Genomic DNA, 27,273 nt, shown 5'->3' on the forward strand with positions numbered 1-27,273 from the left:
TGTGTTGTTTTAAATGTTTTTGTAATACATTGGATCGTCACCGAAGCAAGATAAAAAAAATCGCAAACGGGGTTAATTTGATTCGTACTTTCAGTGTGACCGCGTTGCTGCTTGTTATGAAAATTTAAAATTTTGTAAAAAAATTTTGAAAAAAAACTGCTCAGGTGTTCAGTTCAAATTACACGACAATTATGACAGTTAATGTTTTGATAAAAAAAAATTAAAATAAAAAGTTAATTTTCAACAATGTTGAGCAGAATAAAATAATTTAAAAAATTTGTTGATCCTGTTCGCAGTTTTCAGTTACAAAAAAAACTGTTGCTGGTGAGCAAAATCTTTTGAAAACGTTAAAAGTAAAGTTACTCAGCATTTTGAAATATATTGTTTTTAAATATATATATTGTTATTGTTATAAACACACCAATGTTATAACTTAAAAGATCTCTTTATATCCAACACCAGTGTTGTAGCTTCCAACAATCGTCATTATTCCGTAGGTTAAAGATTCCAGATAAAGGAACCTAACTGTTTCAAACGTAAACTTGGTTGAACGTTTATTTGAATATCAACAGTAATAGAAACACCAAACTAATCTACCTTACTACATAAATCACATTTACGACTGCTCTTCAAACTTCGCTGCTAACCTCCTCCTAACCTCTACACTAGATTTTTACAATCTTCTATGCATGGTATGGAAAAATTCAAGGGTTTACAATCAATGACAAATAGCGAAGATAACAAATATAACAAGATAACAATAATTAATTGATAATAACTAATGTCGACCATTCCGGCCGATATAACAATATTTACAATAACGTTATAAATTTAAATTTTGTGGCCATGTTTGGATAGATGGAATCAGAAATTAATATTAATGTAGGCATGTCAGATAAGCATAAACAATCAGAGTGTTTATTTTGATATTGATGATATATTATTATTATTTCAAATCATAGAACCAAAATTCGTCCCCAAAACTAAAAACTTGTCTAAGTGAATAATATTTAAAAATAAATATTTATGAACAATCATTTTGCAACCATTACAAACGATACAAAACAACAAATACACTATTTGTAAAAAATATGATAGGTTCATAAATGAAGAGTTAGTTTTTGAAATGTTTCTGATGTAATGGAAACAAAATAATATTTATTTCAAATCAGTTTTGTATTCCGAAGCAAATCTGTAAATAGCCGGCGACTTTGTGGTGAGACATCTGCAGTAGAGCAACTTCAAAAACTCACCTCTAAACTTCTTACCAAGCATGCAGTAGATAATAAAATTAGATGCCGAATTGATAAGCAGGAGAGAATTGGCGAGGACCAGACATGCCACACTGTAAATCTCGGGATCAACTGAATCGGTGATGTTTATGAGCACGGACGGAGTACCGCAGAAGAAGAAGATGAATACGATTGTTAAAGGTACTTTAGTGAGAAATTGCTCTCTGCGCTGCTGCGTCTTCTTGAATTCTTCCCAATTTCGACGATTCGCTCTCAGGACGAGAACGAGATTGACGTTCAAATAAAAGAGAAGTGAGAGAGGTGCTAGAAATAATAAGCAGGCATACAACAGGCCAGAGTATAAGATTCTGTAATAATAATTCTCTCCAACTTCTGATTTTTCCATTTTTTCAGTGTACTCCAAAAACCTCGGAACATTGAAAACGATGCATGATAAGAGTAGGCTGATTATCATTTTTCGCATTCGACTTCTTGTGCACACTGAGTTGATCTGTAAGAAATAAATTTTAAAAAATCAATGTTTTTTTTAATTTTTTTTTCATAATTTTTCAATTTGTTAATTGTTTAAAAAACAATTTCAAATAAATTTTACAGTTTATTTATTGGTTAAAAATTTTCAAGTTTTTAAAGTTTCTAAACCATCTCACGACCAACATATCTATGAAGAACATTCAACTTATTTTCACTGACAATATTATTTGTTTCATATTTGAAAAAATAAATCAGCTTGAAGAATACAAAAATTGAGTGCTTTTAAAGAAATTTATATTGACAATCTCGCACTAACTTTATTTTCGGCATGTTTGTTGCATGCAGTTATAAAAAATGCATACAAAAATGTCATCTTCGAGTTGTCCCTGTTCATCAGGTGCAGCATTTGTGCCGTGAGATTAAAATGATTGTATGAAGGATGCATCAGTGATATGATTACAAGCCGGTTACAGATGATTCGAAATGTTTTAGTTATATTGGTTATACATCCTACTATCACTTTCACAAAGATGAAGCAACCAATTGCTTACAATGTTGTAATAATACGCAAAAATTTATTTATTCCTTTGTTTATTCATTCACTATATTCATTCATTTATTGGTTGGTTATAAATTGTGATTATTTCTAATGAAATTTCCAAACAATGCACTATCAAATTAACATTTTTTTCGTTACGTGAAGTGTATCCTCTTAATAGGACAACTCGTCAAAACCGTTCTGTCTGCCCATCTGTATGTGCATTAGCCACGAACGCCGCTACGAACAACCACATTCAAAATTCAATCATAATTTCGTGTTTGCGTCCAAGCTGCATCAACAACATTACAACATACACATGCATATGCAACAATATTATAACATACTCATATCTATGCAACAACATTACAACATACTCATATCTATGCAACAACATTACAACATACCCATGCGTATGCAACAACATTACAACATACTCATATCTATGCAACAACATTACAACATACCCATGCGTATGCAACAACATTACAACATACTCATATCTATGCAACAACATTACAACATACACATGCGTATGCAACAACAGTACAACATACACATACCTTTAATTTTGTCAAACTCATTGACAACATCACCACTCATTTACATGTGCAAACATCACAACACAAAAGTTTTTCTTTTTAATTTTGTTACACTACAAAGCAATGACAGAATTGAATAAAGAAAAAGAAGTAATTCTATAAAATGCCTAAACCCAAGAACATCTTTATCAAAAAATGTAAAACATCATCTTTCTTAGAGAATTGCCTCCATCAGTAGACTTTTATTTAAAGAACGTAGTAGAATTTTTTTCAATTTTGTTCAGCTCAGCAAAGTTATGTCATTGAATTTCTTATCATTTATTTTCTGTAACTTTATTGTAATAAAAAATAGCTTCTAAAAACAAGTTTGAAAAAAAGAAATTAAGTCGGGAAATGAAAAAACGACTTCGTTTTTTCTGTCTGCGTTCGTTCACGGGCACATTGCACAGAGCACAGCCAGTCTGACGTCTTGAGGACGACAATGCAGACCGCAGCGAATTCATCATTAAAAAACACAGAACCATCAGATATTTGCTTTCAATCTGAACATGCAGTTTTTTGCTTTTAAAATAAAATCATCTGTATATTATACTAAATTTTAAAATTTGAACTGATTATAGTTCGATGCAGGCAGGAATTTTGCTGCTTTAAATTTTGAAGTTTATTTCGTCGAAAGATTAGATCCATTGTGTAGAAAACTTCATACAGAAATTATAAGACAAATATCGTGCGGGACGAAAAATTTCACGTTGGCGAGAAAAACATTCTTTAAATTTTTGTCTTTAAGGTTTGAAAAAGATTTCATGCATTTTTCTTTTCAATCCAACTTGAAGTGTTGGTGATATTTCAAATTTGTTGCCGACATCATAAAACTGATAAAGATTTTAACTAATTATAACCGACGTGTACTACCTCTCCAAAAATATTTTTTCTTGTCTTTCTGATTTCACGCATTAAATTCTGAAATCAGTGCAAAAGTGATCAAACTTTGTTTAATTTAAACTCTTTCACTTAGCTCGCTATCCCTGTCCGCTATTTAATAACTATTAAGACAATTTTTATATTTAAAATTTTAAATATAAAAGCTATGGACTCTACACCAGCAAACAGATTCTAATGAAATGTTCCAAGTTTATATGGCATGGATCGAGAGTGGCTGATGAAAAAAAATTCACATATACTAAACTGTATTAAATTTCCTATCATATTATAAATCATGTATATTATTACGTTTTAATGTACTGTAAAATGCGTGTAAATGACACGCCATGGAAACACGGTATGTTTTGTTTGAATTGTTTATTTGTTTAACCGACCAATGCGATTTAAGGCACTGGATTGAAAAGAAACGTTAAAAATAAATTAACAAAATTAAAGTGCTTTTTTAAAATGTTTTTGACCTTAATTTATTTCATTCTAATGACGCCACGAGAAATATAGAAAGCTAGAAGCAGCTGAAGTTCTTTTGCCAATTCTGCCAATAGGCCATCGTCATTCATTTTTATTATTTATTTATCTGTTTATTTATTTTATTCAAACTAAATTCATTCATTCATTCATTCATTCATTCATTCATTCATTCATTCATTCATTCACATTCATTCATTCATTCATTCATTCATTCACATTTATTCATTCATTCATTCATTTTATTATTTATTTATTTATTTATTCAGTCACATTCTATTGAGCTAATGAACCGTAAAAATTTGCAATCTTCAGAGAAGCGGGAGAGAGATTTATCGACTGTTTTGAATGTGAGGATGGAACAAACAAATATTTAACCAAACAATCCAGACAATCAATATAGGGTTTTTTTTATGGGAGTATTTGTTTATTTGATGGCGTCAAACATTGCCTTAACGCTTTTTATTTAAAGTTTTTTGTCGTGGTCTTCTTCTCTAAGGTTTTATAATGTCCTAGTTATTTGTTCAGTGTTTGGCAGCAAGCATTTTGTATGGCCGCAAAAGAACAAAATAACAAATTTGTTCAATTTGATTAGTGTCTTTCAAAATTATACACTTTTATAATTTAAAATAAATGGAAAATAAGTTACAATGTAACAAGTATTGACGACACGACAGATGTTTTTATAACTCACATAATATTTGTAATAACAAGAGCATAAATTAAGTCAAGTTAAAACCCTGACGAAATTTTATTATCATTTTTGAAAAAATTTTAATGTTAAAACCTAAATTTCAGCATTAAAACGTTGAAAAAAAGACAATTAAAATGAGCAACAGCACAACAACGTACAACATTTTGAATTGACGGATGAACAAAGCTTCAACCTTTATGGAGAATTAAGACGCTGAGAATGAAGAGTGATATCTTTCATTTCTAGATTTATAATTTGACAAATTGTGTTGAGAAAACGAAAATAAAATTTGTTTTATTAGCAAAATGTAGATTTAAAAATAAGCAAGACCATCAACAAGAATTTTTAACAAGTTGAACAAATATTTAAACTCGGCCATATAGCTTAACATTGTTATTTAGTATCTTAATTATAAATTAATCAAAAAACTTGAATGGTTTTAATTCCAAAGCAATGTAATCTCTTTTTTACATATTTATATTTGTAAATTTGTATTTATATATTTATATTTTTATTTGTATATTTTCAAACAAAATTAAAAATTGTGAATATTTGTGTAAAACATCAACTAGCTAACCTGAAGTGGTTTGCAGATGGCGATATATCTCTCCCAGGATATCAGAACAGTCAACCAGACGGACATCATCTGCAGCATCAGCAAAACCGGCCACACGTACTTTTGGATGGCGTCTCGAGATTCTGCCAATGTTTCAAACCATTCCACGTTTACAAGCGTCAACATGATGAAAGCAACCGTGAGAAACATGGAATCGGTAATAGACAACCACTTGAGAGCATAGACGAGGTTTGGAGAATGCGTTCTGTAGGTATTTGTGAGGGCTACGAATGATATGAGGTTGCCAATAGACCCGACGATACATATACACCCATTGAACCATACACCGACTACCTTCCCGAAATCATCCTCTGAGTCAGTGGTATTTCTCGCGGTCGATGTTTCGTAGTCGCTGCAGTTGTATTGAAGAGAGTTTAAAGTGTTGGCGGTGTTTGATGGCAGATTGCGGTTTGTTGTTTGGGAAATAAGTAAGCTGCTCACGTTACTCTTCATTACGTTCTTGCTGATTTAGTCTTATCAATATTATCAACAACGTCTAATGACTTTTGCAAAGTAGTCAAAACAATAAATAAATTATTAAAAGATTAAAATGAAATAACAAATTTTGACCAAAAATGCCGAAAACTTCAGTCTAAAAAACTAAAAAACACAATCTCTCATTTTCGGTGTAAGCTCGCGATCGACACAGCTCTTTATATTTATACCCACCTTGTAGCAGAGTACATAGTCGTGCATTTTCGAACGTCAAAAAATTTTGTTCGCTTTTAATTAAAGAGTTTTTACAATTTCTTATATATGTTCAATGACTTACTCTCTTCCTTTCTCCAGCAGACAAGAAGGAAAATGCATGACACACGCTCCGTCGAGCGTAACACACAAAAATTTTCAGAACGACGTCACGATCTATTTATATGTCACGTATGTATAGATGTATGCGTGCGTGCGCGTGTGTGTTTGTTTGTGTGATCTCAGAAAGGATATCTAAGTAAAAACAGTAGTTGAGCACGACTTAACCAATCCTGACATCCTAACGACAATGAAAAAGTTCTCAGTTTGTTCTAAAGTCAAAATCATAGCGGAAAGTTCAGGAGATTTTCGAGAGCTTTTGAATCTGAAGCACCGCTGCGCAAATGCGTTGACTTCATCGTGAGCTTTATAAGCAGTTGAAAATAGTCAATACATAAACATACTTGTATATACAATTTGATTAACGAGGCTTTATGTTTTATAAAGTTTAATTAGAAATATTTAGATAAAGACTTAGTGAACGTGTTAACTAAACATTTCAAAATTTAGGGTAAGCATGCGAAAAGTCAAATTACGGTCAATTCAACTGAAAAATTCGCGGGCGTTAAGTTTAAGGAACTTGCCAACATTGTCAAATTTCGATTTAGATGACAAATTTTTGATATTTGCGAAACTCTCTAACTGCGAACTACAATCAAAGAAGTAAATTATTTGAAAAGATTATAGCTGGAAAAATAGCAAAGTGTCGAGCAAAATAGGAAAAAGTTCAACAGTTTGACAAGTCTAAAATAATAATTCATGCAAGAAAAATAATTCGTCATGTTTTGTTTAGTGTAAGATTTCCAAAAAAAGTCAATGATCTGGGGGGGGTAACTTTTTTGCCAATGGGCTTATAATGTCAATTTTCCCTTCAAATCCACAAATTTCTTCGTTAAAAACGACTTTGACTTAACGCTGAACAACGGGGGGCCCTAGATTCGCCACTGAATATATATATATATATATATATATATATATATACATATACATATATAATATTTATTATTATTATATATATATATGTATTACATATATATATTAAATTTTCAAAAAATGTTATTCATTATTAATTTAAACTAAAAAATAACAATAGCAGACAAGTTGATTCGAAAATCTTGATGTTTTGTTATCGATTGATTTTTTCGTGACTTTTAGCAATGTATGCAGTGCATAAAAGAATAATTGTAATCAATATGTATGTTATATCTTTATGAGTGTGGGTTTGAGATTGTGTGCGTGTGTGCGCGCGTGTGTTTGCATGTGGCAAAGAGAAAGAAAGATGATAGAAAAAGAAGCTCATTTGCCGTTGCATGGATTTTTTTAGTATCATACATAACACACACACACGCACGCTCACCCTCTCTCTCTCACACACACACACACAAACACACAAACAAACACACACACATATATATATATAAATATAAATATATAAATATATATATATATATATACATACATACATTTATATATATATATAACTATCAATTGTATCTTGATTTCCCTCAATTGTTACAGTGTTAACATAGACGTGGACGACTGCGTGACACTCGCTTACATGCGAGTGGGCGTTCCCCCCGAGATACTCCGCTGCATGTAACAGTTATTTATGGGCGCATTATCGTGTTTTTGTTTGCATAAATTAGGAACGTATAAACAACTAGGCTGCTGAGATATTTTTAATTAACGATGTTAGTGCAGTTGCATGCATTAAGTTGGAGAATGAATGGGGCTGGGTGTTTGTCTTCGTACACGAGCACGCTTTAGTTATAATGCACAATGCTCTGCATAGGAATGCTTATCATAATAAATTGGTTTCAGATACAAATCAGCGTATTAAATGTCAATCACGTTAACAGTAGGTTGGAACGATGCTTCATTTAAAAATATGTAAAGTATCGTATTAATGATGATGTTCGGTTCGCCTCATCAGATGTGCTCCGCCGATCGTAGCAGGCCTACCGGGTCTGTCAGATGTTTGCTCTAAGCTAGTCGGTGTTTTCATGTAGTCATAGTCATTATTAAAGGAATCTTTGAGAATGGCTCAAAGTCCTAAATGAGTGTCCCAGCATTTAAGCTACAAATAAAAAATATAAAATTAAGAGTTGGGAACAGAAATTTTGGCAACCAAAGAACTTCTTCGAAGGTTATTACAAAACGGAACCACCAGTGCAGCGCTAAACTTTGTCTTCTTTCGAAATATAACTTATCGACATGTGTTTAAAAATAAAAGTTGTTTTCACAGTCGAGCTTCGCGGTTGCTGTGAAAATGACACAAGATTCGTCATCGTAATTGATGGGAAACGTGGTGATGCCTGAAATTGTACTTTATCAATCAACAAATTTTTTGTTAATGTTCAAATTTTAATATAATGAAAGAGTTTATTTTCATATTTTGTTTACTTATTTGAGTTTTTGGTCCAGTAAACGATTTATAAATTAATTCATACTTTTAAATGAATTAATTTCTTTTTTAATTTCTGACAATTTCTTTTGAAAATTGTTTGGTTTCGTTGTTAAAATAGGAAAACATCGGCGTTAAATGAAAGTTTATGTGAAAAAGTTAGTTTGAAAGTTTGCCCAGTTCAGCTTCATGATATGACATTCATATCTAAATTTAATAAAAAATTTTGCCAACCAATACTCAATATTTTCAAAGTTGTTTAAACAGCTTTTTCAAACAAATTTATTGTTTTCAAATTTTTCAAGTATCGTCTTTGGTGCTTGTAAGAAAGCGAAGTATTGAAAAAAAAGGAGTCCAATTTATTGCTTAGCGGTAACAAATTGCTTAAATTTATTTAACGCCATGTATCTCATCTCAAAAAATGTCTCAACTTTCGAAGCGAGGGTTGTTGCACATTGCACAAGCGATGCATGCATCCCGTGCAATGCACCAACATACGAAGCCTAATCTTAAAGATTTAAATAAAAGTAAGGACATCGTTTACATCGCAACTACATACATTAATTGTGGAGTTCGTGGAGAATACGCTCTTCATGCTACCTTTAATATTATGTCGATTTAGTTTTTGGAAATCGTAGAGAAAGAAAAATTATTTATTTATGAATCATTTTCTAAATTATTGAAGAATAACATTTCATAATTAACGCATACTGAAGATAAGTAGATTGAGCGAACATAACGAATGATATCATTTGTGCTACAAACTGCCAGCTTTTTTCATAACTCCATGACTGACCTTAAAATCATGTTCACCATCAAGTCATTATCATCATCATCATCATCATCATCATAATATCATTATCACATTATCATTGTCATCATATATATATATATATATATATATATAATATATATATATATATATATATATATATATATATATATATATATATGTGTGTGTGTGTGTGTGTGTGTGTGTGTGTGTGTGTGTGTGTGTGTGTGTGTGTGTGTGTGTGTGTGTGTGTATTTCAAGATGGCCTGAAAACTAATTTTGAACGAGTTGTTACGTTATATTCGGAACTGTAGTATGAATTTTACAGCAACTGAATTGAAACATTCGTTAGTGAAGTGTTTTTTCGAGTTGATGATGTCGTTATGAGTCGAGATATTTTACAACAAGAGGCTGAAAAATATCTTTTAATTAGCCTGAATTTTCAAACAATGGTGACAAAAGAAAGCAGTTTTCCGAGTTTATTGCTGATGTTAAACAGGATAACAATGTTTCCAACTTTTGTGACTTCAAATGTATCGAAAATATGTAATTGTGAGAGATATTTTTATGATACGAAAGGAAAAGATTTTGAGAAGTGAAACCGGTCGTTGTTAAACTACTGGACCGCCATAGAAATCTGCTTAATGATATTCAAGAAGATGTTCAACAGTTGTCTGATAGGCTCAGTAGTTATGGCGCGAAAAACTTGAGAACGGCTGCTGTTTTAAATACTTCGAATGAAAACAAGATTGCCTGGGTACAGAACATAAAAAATTAGTGATGTCCGCACTAATGATTCAAATAAATCTTTGACAAAAATGAATGCTGAGTTGAAATCTGGTAATTTTATTTTGGTCGAAAGTAAAAAAAGGAGTATTCGAACTAAGAAACGCTATGTCTAAATATGTAATTGTATGTAGTTGGCTCTCGTGAAGCGAATGAATCTAAGATCTCTACCGATAAAATTTTTTCTCGGAAGAAAATATTTCACGTTAGTAATGCGGCAAAATAAGGGGCATCTGATGTGGTTGATCATCTCGGGTTTATCAAAGTTGACGCGATATCATGCTATCCCACATTGAAAAAGGACAACAATGGAGACAGACCCGATGATTCGCAATCGCCGACCTCATTCCGACACTGTGTTGATGCCAAGTTTTCAGATTTGGTCAGCAGGGAGAATTTCTGGCCGGAACATATGCGGGTCAGACAACGATAGGATTCGATCATTGATAAGTAGGCTACTAACATAATTATATGATACAATCAAGCGATATGAAGCCAGCAACTACTTCGAACGCTTAACTTTTTTTAATATTTTTTTTTGGATTTAAATTGGATTGACATTGTAGTTTGCCTGGCTTGTGTATTTATTTATTTAGGTATATTTGTTGTTTGTTCTTTTTATGGGGGCGCTTTTGAGCAATTTGTTTAGAAAAAGCTTTATATAAATGTTTATGCAATCTATATAAATGTTTATATAATAATAATAATAATAATAAAATTATCATCATTCTACCATCATTATATTATCATCATCATATCATGACCATCACCATCGCTGTATATTCAACAGCACCATCACAGGGTAATACGTTTTAGGATGGATGTGTAAATATAATTGCAGCGGAATGACGTTTATCGCTGGATTAAAAGTAATTTTTAGACACGTACATTTATATGGATGACGAAAAAATAATACTGGACTCAAAAAATTTTGTTGTTGAGATGAGTTGCGTCACTGTTGTGAGTTATAAATAAATGACATTGTGTCGAACGATGTCATTCGGATGAATCAACGAGATTTTTCATATCAACTTTAGACGCACATCAATTTAAAGGTATGTGGTATGTGAAGATGCAAGCATTAGTTATATTCACACCGATTCAATCATAGTATGAAAGTTCCATTACTAACAATTATTATCAACTATGTTCATCAAAAATATTAAAACGTTGTAAAGTAATTTTCGTCATGCCTTGCTTGACCAGCAAAAGCGTTGAATAACAGATAGTTTGTGGCAAGTGACCGTCAAATATTGAGAATAGCACTGACCGTGTTTGTTGTAATTGCATGGCCGGAGAAACATATACATTTCTAGCCTACAATAATTTTCCTGCTATTGAACGCCAATATTCAGCATTATGTATTTAGACGGTTGATATGCGTTTGTACGTAAGTATGTGGTGCATGGCACGCTGCAATGCCTCCTCCTCGCCTGGGCAAGACTTCACTGTCAGGATTGCTTCGTGTCTATGCTTGCTTCAATTTATGCTGGAAATCTTATGACGCCTTCATTTCTCATTTTTTTGGTGAACTCTTTATCGAGTCACAATCACACATAACATGCACACTTTTACGCATGCATACAATACACACACAAACCAAATTTGTATTCAAGTATCACGTGATTAACCGTAAAACTGTTCAGTCAAAATCTGAATTTTTTATGGACAGGAGTCGGATATTTTTCATTTGGTTCCGATAACCCAAATATCAATAAGCTATTCATATAATATATTTAAAATAGAAATCTTTTTTTCAATATGTTTTAAAACATAAATATAAAGTAATTTTACTAAGGAAAGCAAGCACATGACCGATATTAAATGTTTTTTACTTATTTTTTATTTAGTAGTGATAATAAGTAAAATTATGTAGCAACAGTTGAAAATTTTTTCTGCGAGTCGGAACCCGGAGTAAAATTGCTCCAAACTTGAACTGATGATGATTTATGAAAAATCGAAATAAGGCCTTATCTGCTTGATGAATTCGGTAACAACAGTTTTGTTAAATTTTTATGATGAACTTGGTTAACTGTATTTTTAACAAATCTAACAATTTCCAGAAAATTCCAGTAAGAAAAATGGAAAACACAAACTTTAAATTGATTAATGCCAACAATTCGGTAGAATTCATACAAAACTCTTTCTCTCTCTCTCTATATATATATTTCATAAATTACTGCATATATATATATATATATATATATATATATATATATATATATATATATATATATATTCTCATTTGACGTGCTGAAGAGGGTTGTGGCTTGACATGTTGTTTAATTTTGAACAATTTATTTATTTAGACTTACTAGTGAACCTGACCACATAGCTGATAATTGTTTTTATGTATGTGTATGTGTGTATGAGCGTGCGTGCGTGCATGTGTGTTGTGTGTGTGTGTGTGCGTATGGTATGTATGTGCGTGTGTGTGTGTGTGTGTGTGTGTGTGTGTGTGTGTGTGTGTGTGTGTGTGTGTGTGTGTGTGTGTGTGTGTGTGTGTGTGTGTGTGTGTGTGTGTGTGTGCTGAGTTTCGTTTCATCACATATTTGTCGAATGTTCAAATGAAAATGGCCGATGTAGAGGCATAGACTTTAATTAATATTGTTTACTTGTTAATTTGCAACACGCCTAACTAAAGTTTTAAAAAACGCTCAGACACATCAGAAAAAAAATTCAAAAAATTCCATCCCGATCAGACGCGTCAGTCAGTTAACAGCTCTGGGCGCCATGTTCTGTAGTTTTATCACATCGAATACGTTTGTCACGCCATAACGTGTATGGAAGGAACAAAAAATACTCAGGTGAACTTTTTTCAATTACACACAAAATGACACCACTGCACGTTGTCCAACAACATTGTCTTTGAAAATGAAATTAATTACAAAATCAATGTACTAGGATGACTTAAATAACATGTTACTTTGCTCTTCGAACTATCCCTAACTAATAAAACCATTCATTCATTTTCGAAACTAATCTAAAAATAATTATATTATTTAAAAACTTAATATAATTATTTCTGATATTTTTGAAAAAAAATGCTTTTTTATGAAAAACAAGGTCAGTCCCGTTTGCGTGTAAACAAGCTGACAAAGCATCAGAAGCAATAATCACATATGCACTGACGTTGTGTAAGTGGAAATTTGCTTGGTGAAAATGATAATACAGATGGTACAAAATTTTTCTAAACAACACAACAACAACATCCCTCCACACAACAACATCCCTCCAAACAACAACATCCCTCCACACGACAACATCCCTCCGCACAACAACATCCCTCAACACAACATCCCTCCATACAACAGCATCCTCCACACGACAACATCCCACCACATAACAACATCCCTCAACACAACAACATCCCTCCATACAACAGCATCCTCCACACAACAACATCCCTCAACACAACAACATTCCTCCACACAAAAACATCCCTCAACACAACAACAAAATTTATTTATAAAACAAAACCACGCTGGCCTCAAAAATATCGATGCTTCTATTAAACGAGTTGTCCAAAAAAAGCACATTTAGATGGTGGCTTTATAAAGACAAGATATGTTCTCTGGCATGTTTTTTTGTTCATGACAAATTAATCTTAGACTTGGGTATTTCAAGCAATTAATTTTGTTATTGCGATTTTAATGTTCTTCGTTTATCAGTTAATAATTGACAAACTTTTTTAATATTTTTAAAATATTGTTCTTATCGGATTAAAGATTTGGTTATTATTTTATTTCATGATTTATTTTATTTAGTTTTCGAAAATATCCTGAACATCAAATGTACCACTATTATTTACTAGTAATGTGGAACAATCTTCCATCCCGTCTACGTCAGCCTTGTCTCCCTTTTTTAAAATTTAAAACAGATCTTAATACTCACGGTTTCGAGATGTTGACGATGATAATAAAGAGAAGAGGGAGATAAAGAATAAACTCTTTTATTTTTCAAATTCCAAAATCGAGTAAAGTCAAAGCAATTCAAGGCTCGCCATTCAGAATGATCACAATGTTGATAGTTCAGCATAAAAGTTGGTTTCACGCAATGTTTCCGTCAAAGTAAATAGCATAAAATGACGATATAACATTGCTTAACAGGTTACTTCAAAATCGATTTGACCATTTTATGCCGATAAACACAACATATGCTAATACATGCGTATTGTGTGAGCGTGCTTGCTTATGAAGTAACCTTTTTCGGTGGTTTCCACTAAGCTTCGTTTCGATGATATTCCAAAATTAATCAATCTAAAGATAATAAACTGCAAATAAGTTTAATCTTCTATTTAGGTGATGAATCGAAAGAGGTCTCACGACTGAACAGCAACACGTTTTCTATTTTAGATAGATTTTTTTCTCCAATAATCATATGGAACAAAATCTGTATTTATTTTATGAAAATATATGCTAAACTGCCGTTTAAAATAACATTACCATCAACTACGATATTTTATCAAGCATTAAAACGCCGAATTGTGGCGTAAAAGTAATTAAATTACACCATGCATTCAGCGATCTAACTTTGTACATGGACGAGATTTGTCTACGTGCAACGCTGCGCAGTCCTCCGAATAAAAATTTACGTTCAGCAAAGATGCATTGGTTTCGGTTTAATTTTCTTTGGTCTTAAAATAAGCTCGCATATATAATGTATATTGTATTGCAAATCCGATTTAAATTTATTATTTATCAATTAAATTTTAATTTGTAACATGGGAAGAGAAAAGAATGTATAAAACGGAATAAAATGAAGAGTTTTGTTAATAATTATTCAGGAATTATTTAACAAAAATAAATAACGTCTCTAGTCTTGAGGGCTACAAGTCAAACAAAATCATCATATCATAATCGTGCTTTAATAAACAAAATTGAAGGTTTAAAACTTATTTTGCTAAAGCTACGTGCGTTGTGTATGAAAAAAAATGTATTAAATATATAACGTTATAAAATATACAACAACATAGAGAAAGATTATACATTGAAATGAAGTGGCGTCTGATCATGTCGGCAAAATACTTTCAACGGTGTTAATCCTCTGCACTTTCCTTCTTTCTTCGTCATCCATCCAATAACTGGTTGCCTATATCCATGTAATTACACATATTTTCAACTACACATTTTAACTAGGATTAAATGTTTAGCTCAACATCGGGCAAACTCAGTTCATTTATTTCAGCCGTCATCGTTGCAACTACCTCAAATTTGTGGGTCACAAAATTAGCAAAATATTTAAAAAAATCAAACAAAATTGAACCATGAAACACGGGCGGCGTGATGGCCTAGTGGCTAAAATTGCCTGGTGCCCTTTCGTAGTTAATGCAGTGATCGGGTTCGATTCGATTAAATCAGCGGTTCTCAACCTGTGGTCCAGACCACATTTGCCTGGTGGTCCGCGTGCAAAGTGTAAAATGCAAATATTTTTAATAACAATTTTAATACACCTTATAATCAAGTGTGGTAACTGTAGTTCTCTAAGTCTAATAGTTATACTAAAAACTATGTTATACTATGTGTAGCTGTTACGTCATCATATGAAATAATAATTTTATTTATATAATTTTCTAGTGTGCCAGTAGCAAAATTTTCAGTAGTGGGTTGAGACACATTTTTAAGGGGTCCTTGATTCTCAAAAGGTTGAGAACTGCTGGATTATATGACATAGCGATACCCGCCTACCATATATTGATACTTCGTGTGTGATGCGTAGTTTAGCACGTATTCGTATACGATGTTTGTGGCGTTTTGTTGATTCCTATAAATGTAAGACGAGTGACCTTTGGCATTTTTTTTCAAATTAAACATTTATAAATTTCATCCATAACCAACTTAAGCGACGTCAAAATGACGTGGAGAAGGCGTCTCAGGTGTCTCACCGGTACATTAGACATCAAATTTTTGTACACGGTTTTTTTGATCGTATTAGCTTTTTTGAGCTAGGTTTTAACAATTTTTTCTCATAATCATCCTATTTTTTCGGTTTAAAACCAAACCTGTCCAAAAATGAATTTGGTCAATCAAATATATTGATTTTCTTTTTGACCGTTATATTTTATGATTACATTTAATTTATTAGCTAACTCAGTTTTATATCTAATTAATTGAGCTTTTCCAATTTTAAGTTTTTTAATTTCATTGATAAAAATTTTAAAGCGATTTCTTAGTTCGGTAGAGATGCTTTCATAATATTAATTTTCAATTAACCATTTTGTTGATGGTTAAATTTCAAAAACTCTTCATAGGAAAATAATAATAAATAAATAAATAAATATAATTCATTGAATATATAATAATTTAAATGATATACACAAAATTGCGGTACGGTATTAAATCAGTTTACTTAAAAGTTCCCATTTACCTTGAAGCAATTTAGAATCTTTTTTAGATTTTCACCAGTAACGTAGATTTTTATTTAAAAAGTTTCGTTATTTTAATGTATTAAAATATTTGTGCCCTCGCAGGCCGATTCCTCAATAATTTTTCATAATAATACCTAAACTTTTTCAAAACGGCTTCCCAAATTAAAACAATGTACCGAGTTTATCTCGGAAACTTAGAACACAACGTTACTGAGAAAGACCTGCAGCAGTTATTTAGTGACCACGACTTGACGCCTTCCAGCATTCTTATTAAAAAGGGCTACGGATTCGTTGATTGTCCGGACCAGAACACTTTTGATAAAACAATCGACAAACTCAACGGTATTATTATCATCATCATAATTTAATTTTGAATATTTACTTGAAAACATTCTAACAACCATGATGACTTCACAACTAAATTTTAATTTGTCAAGGTTTTACTTTCATGGGTTTGCAATTGCAAGTTGAGCCTTCCACAGTATCCAAAAGAAGGTAAAAACTGTAATAAAAAGTTTTGCAAATTCATTTTTTTACTTATTTATAAAAATAAGTATAGAAACTATGAAAAAAATTATTTTAAAGGTTGGAAATTTTTTTAGCTTTTGTTTCAAATAGCTTGAGAGATGTCTTCTATGATCATAAATTTGAATATCTAGTTTTTCTGCTTTTTTGTTAACCGCTCACAAGATGTAACTATTTTTCACTGACATACCTATATAAGTTTAAAGATTCTTTTTGCAGCACATCCCAGAATAATCTTTAATTAATTGATAATGCAATTTTAAATATAGAGTTTTTATCTTTACTTTATAATCTAAACTTGATCATTCTTTGCTTCAGTTTTTTTTCTGTAAACTGTTTTTATAAATGATAAATAATGAGAAAATTAAGTAAATGTTATCTTACCTCAACTTGACCTATAATCAAAAATAGCTAATCATTTTATTGCATATTTTTCTTTATTTTTTAATTATAGAAATTTAAGCTGATTTTTGTTATATTTCAATTTGATTATCAGTTTTTAACTGACTGTATTACTAAGTTTGAATATTGACCATATTTTTTCAATGACTGTTTATTGAAACTAGGAAGAGTAACAAAATTCAAGTCACCAATCTGCCTGATCAGTTGGACACAGAAGACATAAAAAGTTTACTAGCTTCAAAGGGCAAAATTCAAAAATGTGATATTGGTTAATTGAGTGATTTCTTTTCCTTCACTTTGATTAAATTTTTGGCTTTTGTACATAAAAATAACATTTTAATGATAGGTAATTATTAAATAACAATTTTGTAACCTTTTGTACTTTTTGTAGTCAAAAGCAACTTAGACAAACAATTAGTTGTTGTCTACGATACAGTTGAAGAAGCACAAAAGTAATACATTTTATATCATTAATTGTATATTTGTGTTAAAATGCTTTAATTTTATAATGTTCAGAGCCTTAGAAGAATTAAACAATTACGAATATCATGGATCTGTGTTGCAAGTTTGTTATATTAGATCATTTTCTTTCACTGGAATTATATTTTAAAATTTTTTTCCAAAATTAAATAAAGGTTGATTTCATGAATATTCGAGAGAGTCGCGCTAGTAAACATGTCAACAAGTTAGCCGGAGATGCTGCCAAGACAGAAGGTGTCTACATACTCAGGTGCTGACGTTTTTTGACCTTTTATAGGTTCACACATATATACCTTTTATGGCTTGTATCATATGATACATTCTCAGGTTTACATATTTATTTAAACTAGCAGTTCTCAATCTTCATACTGTTGCAACTCTTATAATACTATTCTTCTATGGTGTAGCAACCCCAACTGAAAAGTTATTTTTGCTTGTAAGTCTGGGTAACTGTTATTTTACTGCTCAAGTACTAAAATATTTTATCAATCCTCGTTTTTAGTCTCTATCCATTATGGGTTGGACTTTTTTATTCCAGCCATCAGCTTCTGTCGCCAAGTCAATCATACTATTACATCTACCTCTTTGAGACCAACAACGACAACACACGTTTAGACGAGATCGGGGGTTGCGTTTAGCTACCTATGATGAAACCAAAATACCCCTCGACGTCATTCATATCTGTCACTCGCCTCAGTATCACGCAACCCCGCTTTCACCCTGTCCTTCTCCACCTGCTCTCTCCATCTCAATCGCGGACGACCCCTTCCTATCACTCCTTCAACCTCGAACTCCAACGCTCGCCTAATCCCGACTCTTTCATCCTTTCTCAACACATGTCCATACCATCGCAATCTCGATCTCCTTATCAGTGTCACAATGTCCTCATTCAGTCCCATCATTGACATCAGCTCTGTACTACTCCTCCTATCCTTCACTTTAACCCCACACATCATCCTCACCATAGCTCTTTCAGCCCTCTGCTGCAGTACACTTTCCTCCTCTCTCCTCAACACCCAAGTTTTACCACCATATACCATCGCTACTCTCACACATGCTTTATATACCCTCCCTTTCATCTTCACTGACCATTTCTTTTCTACAATACCCCACCCAGTTCCCTAAATTTCATCCACCCCACACGAACTCTAGCCGTAACAGCGCTCAAACATCCTCCATCTGCGTTCAGCTTAACCCCTAAATAAACAAAGCTTTCCACTCTTTTAGTATTACCACTCAACCCCGTCTTTGCATCTGTCCGATTAATCACACCATGAACACATTTCTTACATTTGAACGTGCATTCCACCTTTTTCAGTGCCCCCCTCACACCACTACATCTTTTATGCACCAACTTCTTACATCCTATACACAATACCACAATTACACCATTGTTTTTCCGCCTCACTTTCAACACCTTTTCCACCAACTCTTCTCTTACCCTCACACCAACTCCTCCCGTACCATTATCCCCTTTCCACCACAACTTATATTTTCCCCCTTTAGCCCCCACAAACCTTGTACCCTCTCCATTCCATCTGATCTCCTGTAATGCAGCCACATCAACCATTCTCCTCTGCAACTCCTCCACCACTTCCAAACTCCTTCCTGTCAGCGTGCCTACATTCCAGGTACCAAACCTACAACCCCTTGGTCTACAAGTAATCCTTCCATCCATAGTGCCTTGCACCGCCACACTATAGAGACCAATCCTCCAGTATAGTCTGCATCCAGGACTAATTTGGGCGAATGCTTGGGCGGATGCCAAGCACCTGGTGCTCAGTGACGGAAATTATCGTATCGTTTCCGCTTTGCTTCACATGGCCAAACCATCATATGCGATGACGACGACATGCATCCTTCAGTGTACTCAGAGGGACTAAAATATTTTATATGCGGGATTTTCTTTGTTATTGAAAACTGTACATCTTTGTAAAAGCACAACAAACATTGTCAAAATTTTTTTTCTGAATCAAATTTTACTTATGTGCTTGGACTTTATAACCAAGAGGAACAAGTTTTTTTGCAAGGAAATGTTTGGTAATTAGAAAGGAACCATGTGACCTCAATCAGAACATGATGTGGTTGCAAACATTTGATCAAAAATTGTGTAATCAACAGAAATAATTTTTCACTTTTTTGTTTTTAACGAGTTTAACTAAGTGTTTTTGTCAGCAGTTTGACAAAATTTCATAGCCTAACTGTATAAACACATTTAAACTAAGCACATAGGTAAGCACAATTATGTCTAAATCTGCAATAAATGAAGTTGTGAAAAGGCATTTTTCTATGATTATAAGTATGTATAATTATTATTATTATTACTTGCACTTATTTATAGAAGGCTAACTAGGTAGTTGATGTCAAAATATACAATACAATACAATATTTTTTTATTCGACCTCAAAGAAAAATAAAGGTACAGGACTACTGTAGGGAGTCTTTAAGAGACTCATCGTGCACAGTAACCTTAATAGAAAATAATCCAAATTAACATGTAAATGTAATGTCAAAAGAAAAAGTAAAAATTTTAACAAATATGTTGATCAGTTGATTGTTGATCAGTTGAAAATTTTTAAGTTAACAAGAATGTTAAATAGAATAGAATCATTTTGAACATAGTTACATTCGAAATTGTTTGTACATAAATACCCAATAAATAAACAAACAAACGTAATGTAAACATATACATATGTACAAAATAAACAAAAGCTTACATATTGTGGTTTAGATATATAATCCCAAAACATGCGTGAGTACACCTATGCGATCACACATGTTTCAGGCATAATCGTACAATGGATTTCGAGAATTAAAAATACTAAACAATAGACTTGCGGTATAATACAATTCAGTCATTAAACAAGATATTTTTCTTTGAGGTTGAATAAAAAAAAATATTGTCAAAATATGGCTGAAATCATATGAAATTAAACGGTTAAGATATTGCATCTTCAAAATTAAGATGGGTTTTCAAAATTTTATTGAAACTATTGAACAAGAGTCTTGATGTTCTGAGAGCCCTTAAAGCAAATCATTCAGAAAACAGTTTTAAAGTATCAGCAAAAAGAAGCTAAACCATTACAGTAGCCCAAATTGAAGTTTTAGATTATTCCAACCAACTGATCTGGATTTGTTCTCTGACTGACTGATGAAATGTTATTATTTGAGTTTAATCAGCATGACATTTTATTCTGATACTTCATTGTCAACTTGAGATCAAGCAAACTGCTGAAGTGAAAATGCAATGTCTTCATTGTTTATAGTTGGTAACTGAAGATGTATCAAATGCTACTGTCAAACATCGGCATGTTGTCTCACAGCTGGTTTCACAGGTGGTCTCTTTGCTGGTTATTACATTCTGCACTGACGTAACTACAGAAAATTGCTCAACAAATTAAAATGTGGTTCTTTATTATTGACGTGTAACACGTTTCAAGCTCAGTTGCTTGGCATGAAAATCCAGACGAATTGATAGTCTGGGATTTATCTTTCATATTTTGCAAGAACAAATAAGGGTCTAGAACTGAACAGTAAAGAATATAAATTAAATGTTCAGTTTTGATTGAACCTGTTGGTTATATTTAAAAGCTTGTAAATATCTTTTTAAATTTCAAAATGGAACAGGCTTCTGGTTCCAAGTGAATATGTCGGAGCTATCATTGGTAAAAGGGGGCAGACTATTCAGAACATAACATCTGAAAGTAAAGTGCTCAAGTCAGTTTCATTTAATGTTTTATTGTTTATTCTCTTTATTAGGTCATTTATTAACTCAATGTAATCTCTAACAAAACAGCTTTTTTATTGAATGAATTAATTCATATAGCTTCATTTTGTTGTTTCATATAGGATTGATGTTCACGGAAAAGATAGCTCGGGTTTTATTGAAAAGGTTAACAAGGGACTTTAATTTTTAATATAATTTAGTTTTCAATAAGGTGACAAGATGGTGTAGTGTCGGTATGCTGTGGATGAAAACCAGCACTTTTAAATCAAACTAACTTATAGAAGGCTGGCAGTTTCTAACGTATTTTTAATTATTTATTTTGCTACGAAAATGTAAGAAATTGCAGAAAGTAGCACTTAACAGGAAATTGAAACAGGGTGCCTCATCATTTGCATTATGCTATGAATTTTTACATTTAAAGAAAGTTTTTAGTTTGATGTTAAACATTGTTAAACTTGTTTTGTTCAGGCAATATTTATTGCTGGCAAGTCATTGAGTTCAGTATCATGTGCCTGTAAAGAAATATTGAAGATTATGCAACAAGAGGCTTCTAATAATAATAGAAGGTTTTTACATTCGAATCTTATTTGCCATTTCTTTCTCATTTTTTAATAACTTCACAGTTAACTTTTGAAAAACTTTGGTTTGTGCAACTTTTTTTCTGAGAATTTTTTAGATTTCTGATTGATGAAAAATTAAAAAAAAGTGAAACATGTTTATGTTTGCTTTTTCACTTAATCTCTGCAGTTTAATGTAATTTAATTAATATTATTAACTTTGAAATTTCAGAAACGTTGTTTCAATTTTCTAATCTGTAAAAGAGTCTTTTATAAGCAAATTTTGCTATAGTTTGTATATTGGATCTATTTCCATCATATATTATATATATTTTGTTGGGTGCATTTAAGCCTATATAAGCATTATATTCCTACTAAGTTATGTTCTCACCTAAGATGCAGAAATTGATATTGAAGTCTGTGTCATTGTTTAATTGAAATAGCGAGGCAGTATTAAAGATGTTGGCAGATGATCGTTACTGTGGTCGCGTGATTGGCAAAGAAGGCAAGAGCATTAGGAAGATCAGAGAGGACACTGACACTAAAATTGTTGTCTCAGGGTTGGTGTGTCTTGTTTTTATTTGGCTTCATTTGCTTATCTGCAATAAGAAATATTTTTTACTTCATTTTGATTAAAATTTTCTTTATTGCAAGTTTTTCTTTTTTTGGTATTAGTTTTAAACATTTGAGAGTTGATCAAGATTTGTTACAAACAGATCCGACGATATGATGTCAACCTACCCTGATCGTATCATTGTCATCAGAGGAACTGTTGATAACATGTCAAGGGCTGAAGAAGCTATATCATCCATTCTCTACCAATGTATGGAGAAAGATCTGCAGCAAAGAGGGACAGGAATGGTTAGACATACCTGGTCTCACGAGTTATAGCGTGCATTTAAAAATATGTATTAATTATTGCCTCAAGAGCCTTGTTGCAACACAAGCTGAAAAGACAAGTTTAGAGAGAAATTACAAATGCCAATAAGAATGTTGCTGAGGCTTATAATAACCCATGATTTATGAATCCCACCTGCAAAATATATTTTATCTTATGTTTTTATGTTACTTTTAAGAAGAAAAATATCCTCACGAGTAGCCTGAAAATAATATGTTGATACATACATTTAGAAAATTAGTGAGTAAATAATGGTGAATCATTGTCTGGGACTCGTTTTAGATGTAAATTGAAGCTGATGGGTTTTTCTAATATTATAGATTTTTGCAACTCAAATTGTTATTTTAGAGGGGCAAGATGATAACCTCGTTGAGAGGCAGCTGTACAAGTATTCAGAACTGGAAACTTTATTTTTATTACACAGATTCTTTTGATGGTGCTTGTTGAATCACTATGGTGTGGGGATTTTCAAATTTTAATAGTTACTGCCCTAAGAGATGTGCCTTATGAAAGACATATGTGATCGTAGAAATGAAAAACTTTTTTATATAATTTTTCCTTTATTTTGTTGTTGAAATACCGTGAAACGTTATGAATATTGTTAAGAGGTATTATAAATTATATTTTCAAGCAGTATAATAACTATGTTGCACCTCGACCATCATATTCTGCTGGCCGAAGTTACTCCACTCCAAGATACAATGGAATGGTTAGTTCATTTCGTGTTATTCTTCCAAACATCAATCTAACCTCATTGAACCTACGTTGTTTCTTACATATGAATGATGTTCCAGGTTTCTGTTAAATTTTCATTGATCCTTTACTACCGACTACCAATAATTTTTCAACTGAGACTTTTATGTCATAAAAATATGTTCTCTTTAAAAGTTTGATTTTAAAAACTAGTTAATGGCATATGTTAATTCAACGTAGACACGTTTTGTAAGCTGTTGATGCTACTTTGCAGGCAAACAGAGGAACATACTCGCCAGCTGATCGCCAGAGACCAGGCGTCAGAGGGTCGTCGGGAGTGGACAACCAAAAAAATTGTTATTACATCACTGTGCCAAACACTGTGGTTGGCGCAATCATCGGCACAGGAGGCTCAAACATCAAACAAATCATCAGAGATTCCAATGCTTTTGTTACTGTACGTTTCTTCTTCTGTAACAAATTATTTATAGTATACTCTCAAAATTGGCCTCTATCAGAAGTTTCTCCTAACAACTTGCAGTCAGAAATAAAAAATATAAAAGGAAATGCATGTGAATCCGTCATAATGTTGTTGTAGAAAAACTATACCTCGAAAAATAGAAATAATGGTTAGAAAATTGATTGCAGAAAATTTAACTAAAAAAATTTAATTGAAAGTTGAATGAATTGTTAGTCATGGCAATTCGCACCTCCCTTCTTGTTGAAATATTTCTCCAGTCGAGTCCATAGATACGTTCAAACAATTTATCTACTGCCTGTATTAACTGGTCAGTTTAGTTAGTAGCAAATAACAAGCATCCCAATCCACCTCTGTAACATTTGTTTCGTGAATGTGATTATTTTCAGTCTTGTTATTCTCATATAGGATTTGAGTTTGGGCGAAGGCTTGTTTAAATTTAAACATAAACCTGTAGATTTATACGTTTCATCAAAGGTTGCCAGTTGTCAGAATCTAGTGAATTGCCTACCCTTCTATTACTATAATTTTAATATCAAATGATTTATTGAAATTTAGCTAAATAAAGGAGCTGTGAAAATCGGCGTTCTATTTATTTGCGTCGACAACATGCATTTCTATTTAGGCATTTAAATGTTTTTAAGTTTATTTTGCGAGATAAATATTTTCTATTGTACAAATCCTATAAAAACTCCATTTTGTATATTAGATTGAAACAAAGAAAGATGTTGATGCCAACCCAGCTTCAGACAGGAGTGTGACTATCAAGGGAACTCCTGATGCATTTTGGAGGGTTCGCTCATTTCATTTTTTTTACATATTGTTCTCTACATGGCACCCCAAAAACCGTTTATTAAAGAGAGTCATGAGATTTTATGTTTTTTCAATCTTTAACATTTATTTAATAATATGTTAAAAACTTATGCTCTGGAATAATACTTTTGCCAGGCTAGCTTTTTCATTTTTGAGAAAATGAAAATGGAAGGGTTTGCCGGTAACGATGACGTTCGCTTGAGGACTTTAATGACAATCCCAAAAAGTACTGTTGGACGAATTATTGGAAAAGGTGGCAAGAATGCCCGCGACATTGAACAGGTGACTGGAGCCATTGTTAGAATTACAGATGATCCTCGAGCTAGTGATGAGGAATCATTAGTCGAAGTCTGCGGTACATTCACTGCTACTCAGGTACATTCATACACTCTCTTGCTCTTCATTTATCTTCCTTGTTGTTTGTTTCGGATTTTCATAATGTAAGATTTATTGCCGCCAGTAGCCAATTCGTTTGATCACATTGAATGTTAGACTGGCTTGGTTGAATGAATGGTCCTTGAAATATTTGATTCAGGGGGCTTTGTCTCGCATAAGGACAATTGTGAACCTGCAAACAGCAAAACAGGCTCGGTCAGTCTCACCTCCTCGCGATCGGGGTGACCATCAGGTCACTTCACAATAATCTTTATATTATTTAAATCGCTCCTTACAATATTACCTTATGAAATAATAACAAAATGTTACATTATTCGTTATCTGGATACATACTTATGTTAAAACATACAGCCAAGCCCTTAAATATTTTTCAACATTTTTTGCCATATTAAGTTAACTTAAGGGAAAGTTCCATTATAATATGGATTACCTAAAAGTTCAGTTATCATTAGCATTGATTCTTTCACTGATGTCATTTAATTGGAAACATTCTATCAGTTTCAATGTTCTAGCTAATTCAGTTATCTCTCATTGTTAATATTATTTAAAATGCATTTGGTTAGCCATCCTTTTCAATTTGATGACTCTTTAATTGTTAGTAGGTGTTATTCATTGATTTATTCCAGATGAGATCTGTTAAGTTTCTTTGGCACAGAGAAAGTTGTTAGGCTTTCAAATAATTACATGACTACATAATTTTGTTGCTGGTTTATTTGTCACTTCGTGTTAGTAATTTTATTTTCAAGTGAAAATTCGCTATTTGTATGTTGAGAGTATCCTGAAACAAATCTTTTTAAATCGGTTTAATGTATCTGCTGAACGTAATATATTTATACTTAAAATTATTCTTTTTTATATAAATGAATTTATTTTTAATTCGTTTTGTCACTTTCAATATTAAATATAATATATTTAAATTGCAAATGAACTGAAATTAATACTGAAAAAAAGTTGACGGATTATAGAATAGTTTTGAATGTATTAATAAATATAGCCTAATATTTTCTTAGAATTACCTAAGGAAAATATTTTTATATTTTAGATTTTTATGAATCTAGTTCATTACTAGGTTTTGGTAGTTTTATTCAACATTATGATGTGTTAGTTATGCAGGGTTGTTAACATTTTTTATTCGTTAAGAATGATTTGTAGTTGTTATTTTGGAGAACACATTTCATTTTTTGAATCAACAATATGTCACTATGTTTTGTTCTCAATAAAATAATTTTTAGTTGATAATTTGTTAAAACATGTTCTTGATTCTTTTGGGTGTTTCTTATTTTTACTGCTTAATTTTTTGCATGAGTTTTCAATGAAATTGCAATCCGCTTTTATAAAAATACATACATTTTATTCCGTGGTGGGGAAACTAAAAAATTCTCGCAAGCATATTAATAAATACAAATATGATATTTCAATATAAGTTCCTCTCAGTAGTTAATGTTTAAAAATGAGTGCTGATTATTTCTTCAGTGATTTTTTTCTTGGTAGTGCCATTATAATGTGCTGTGGAAACATCAAATGATTTCTTGCCGTTGCTCCTACACCGGTCAATCAGTTTATCAACGAATCTTCTTGACGGCAAAGTCACTATTTCTTTTGAGCTTTCCTGTTGTATTGATTAAATGTAATAACTCTTAATATATGGTCTAACCAAAAATTGCCTACTGAAGTCTTATTGTGACAATATCAGTATTTATCATGCTC

The 27,273-nt window shown here is 32.1% G+C and overlaps 4 protein-coding genes across 4 annotated transcripts; 3 read left to right on the forward strand and 1 right to left on the reverse strand.

Moving 5' to 3' along the window:
- Nucleotides 1-1,158: 1,158 nt before the first annotated feature.
- Nucleotides 1,159-2,130, reverse strand: HELRODRAFT_171705 (hypothetical protein; the record flags this gene model as incomplete). Its single annotated transcript, XM_009018398.1, has 2 exons — nt 1,159-1,743; nt 2,041-2,130. 2 exons carry the CDS (start codon nt 2,128-2,130, stop codon nt 1,159-1,161), a joined length of 675 nt encoding a protein of 224 aa, XP_009016646.1.
- Nucleotides 2,131-2,604: 474 nt separating this feature from the next.
- On the forward strand, nt 2,605-7,675 carry HELRODRAFT_152409 (hypothetical protein; the record flags this gene model as incomplete). Its single annotated transcript, XM_009018399.1, has 2 exons — nt 2,605-2,893; nt 7,593-7,675. Coding segments are annotated over 2 exons (372 nt in total), but the record flags the coding sequence as incomplete, so codon positions are not given.
- A 1,418-nt stretch (nt 7,676-9,093) lies between these two features.
- HELRODRAFT_171707 (hypothetical protein) lies at nt 9,094-13,008 on the forward strand (the record flags this gene model as incomplete). The annotated part of the gene is made up of 3 exons (XM_009018400.1): nt 9,094-9,199; nt 10,458-10,648; nt 12,892-13,008. The coding sequence occupies 3 exons, from the start codon at nt 9,094-9,096 to the stop codon at nt 13,006-13,008; spliced, it is 414 nt and encodes a 137-aa protein (XP_009016648.1).
- Nucleotides 13,009-16,616: 3,608 nt separating this feature from the next.
- HELRODRAFT_191446 (hypothetical protein) lies at nt 16,617-26,923 on the forward strand. The gene is made up of 16 exons (XM_009018401.1): nt 16,617-16,939; nt 17,035-17,092; nt 17,689-17,792; nt 17,916-17,976; nt 18,041-18,089; nt 18,160-18,254; nt 21,632-21,721; nt 21,854-21,896; nt 22,200-22,297; nt 22,732-22,848; nt 23,005-23,149; nt 23,818-23,895; nt 24,154-24,336; nt 25,067-25,150; nt 25,306-25,545; nt 25,706-26,923. Exons 1-16 carry the CDS (start codon nt 16,768-16,770, stop codon nt 25,811-25,813), a joined length of 1,725 nt encoding a protein of 574 aa, XP_009016649.1. The 5' UTR covers nt 16,617-16,767; the 3' UTR covers nt 25,814-26,923.
- Nucleotides 26,924-27,273: the final 350 nt, after the last annotated feature.

This window comes from Helobdella robusta (genome assembly GCF_000326865.2).
Source record: "Helobdella robusta unplaced genomic scaffold HELROscaffold_21, whole genome shotgun sequence".
Taxonomy (NCBI): domain Eukaryota; kingdom Metazoa; phylum Annelida; class Clitellata; order Rhynchobdellida; family Glossiphoniidae; genus Helobdella; species Helobdella robusta.

Coding starts and splice junctions, on each gene's coding strand:
- HELRODRAFT_191446 (XM_009018401.1), top strand. CDS start 16,768: ATGTACCGAGTTTATCTCGGAAACTTAGAACACAACGTTACTGAGAAA. Junction 17,093..17,688: donor TCCACAGTATCCAAAAGAAG/GTAAAAACTGTA, acceptor TATTGAAACTAG/GAAGAGTAACAAAATTCAAG. Junction 22,298..22,731: donor GCTTCTAATAATAATAGAAG/GTTTTTACATTC, acceptor TAATTGAAATAG/CGAGGCAGTATTAAAGATGT.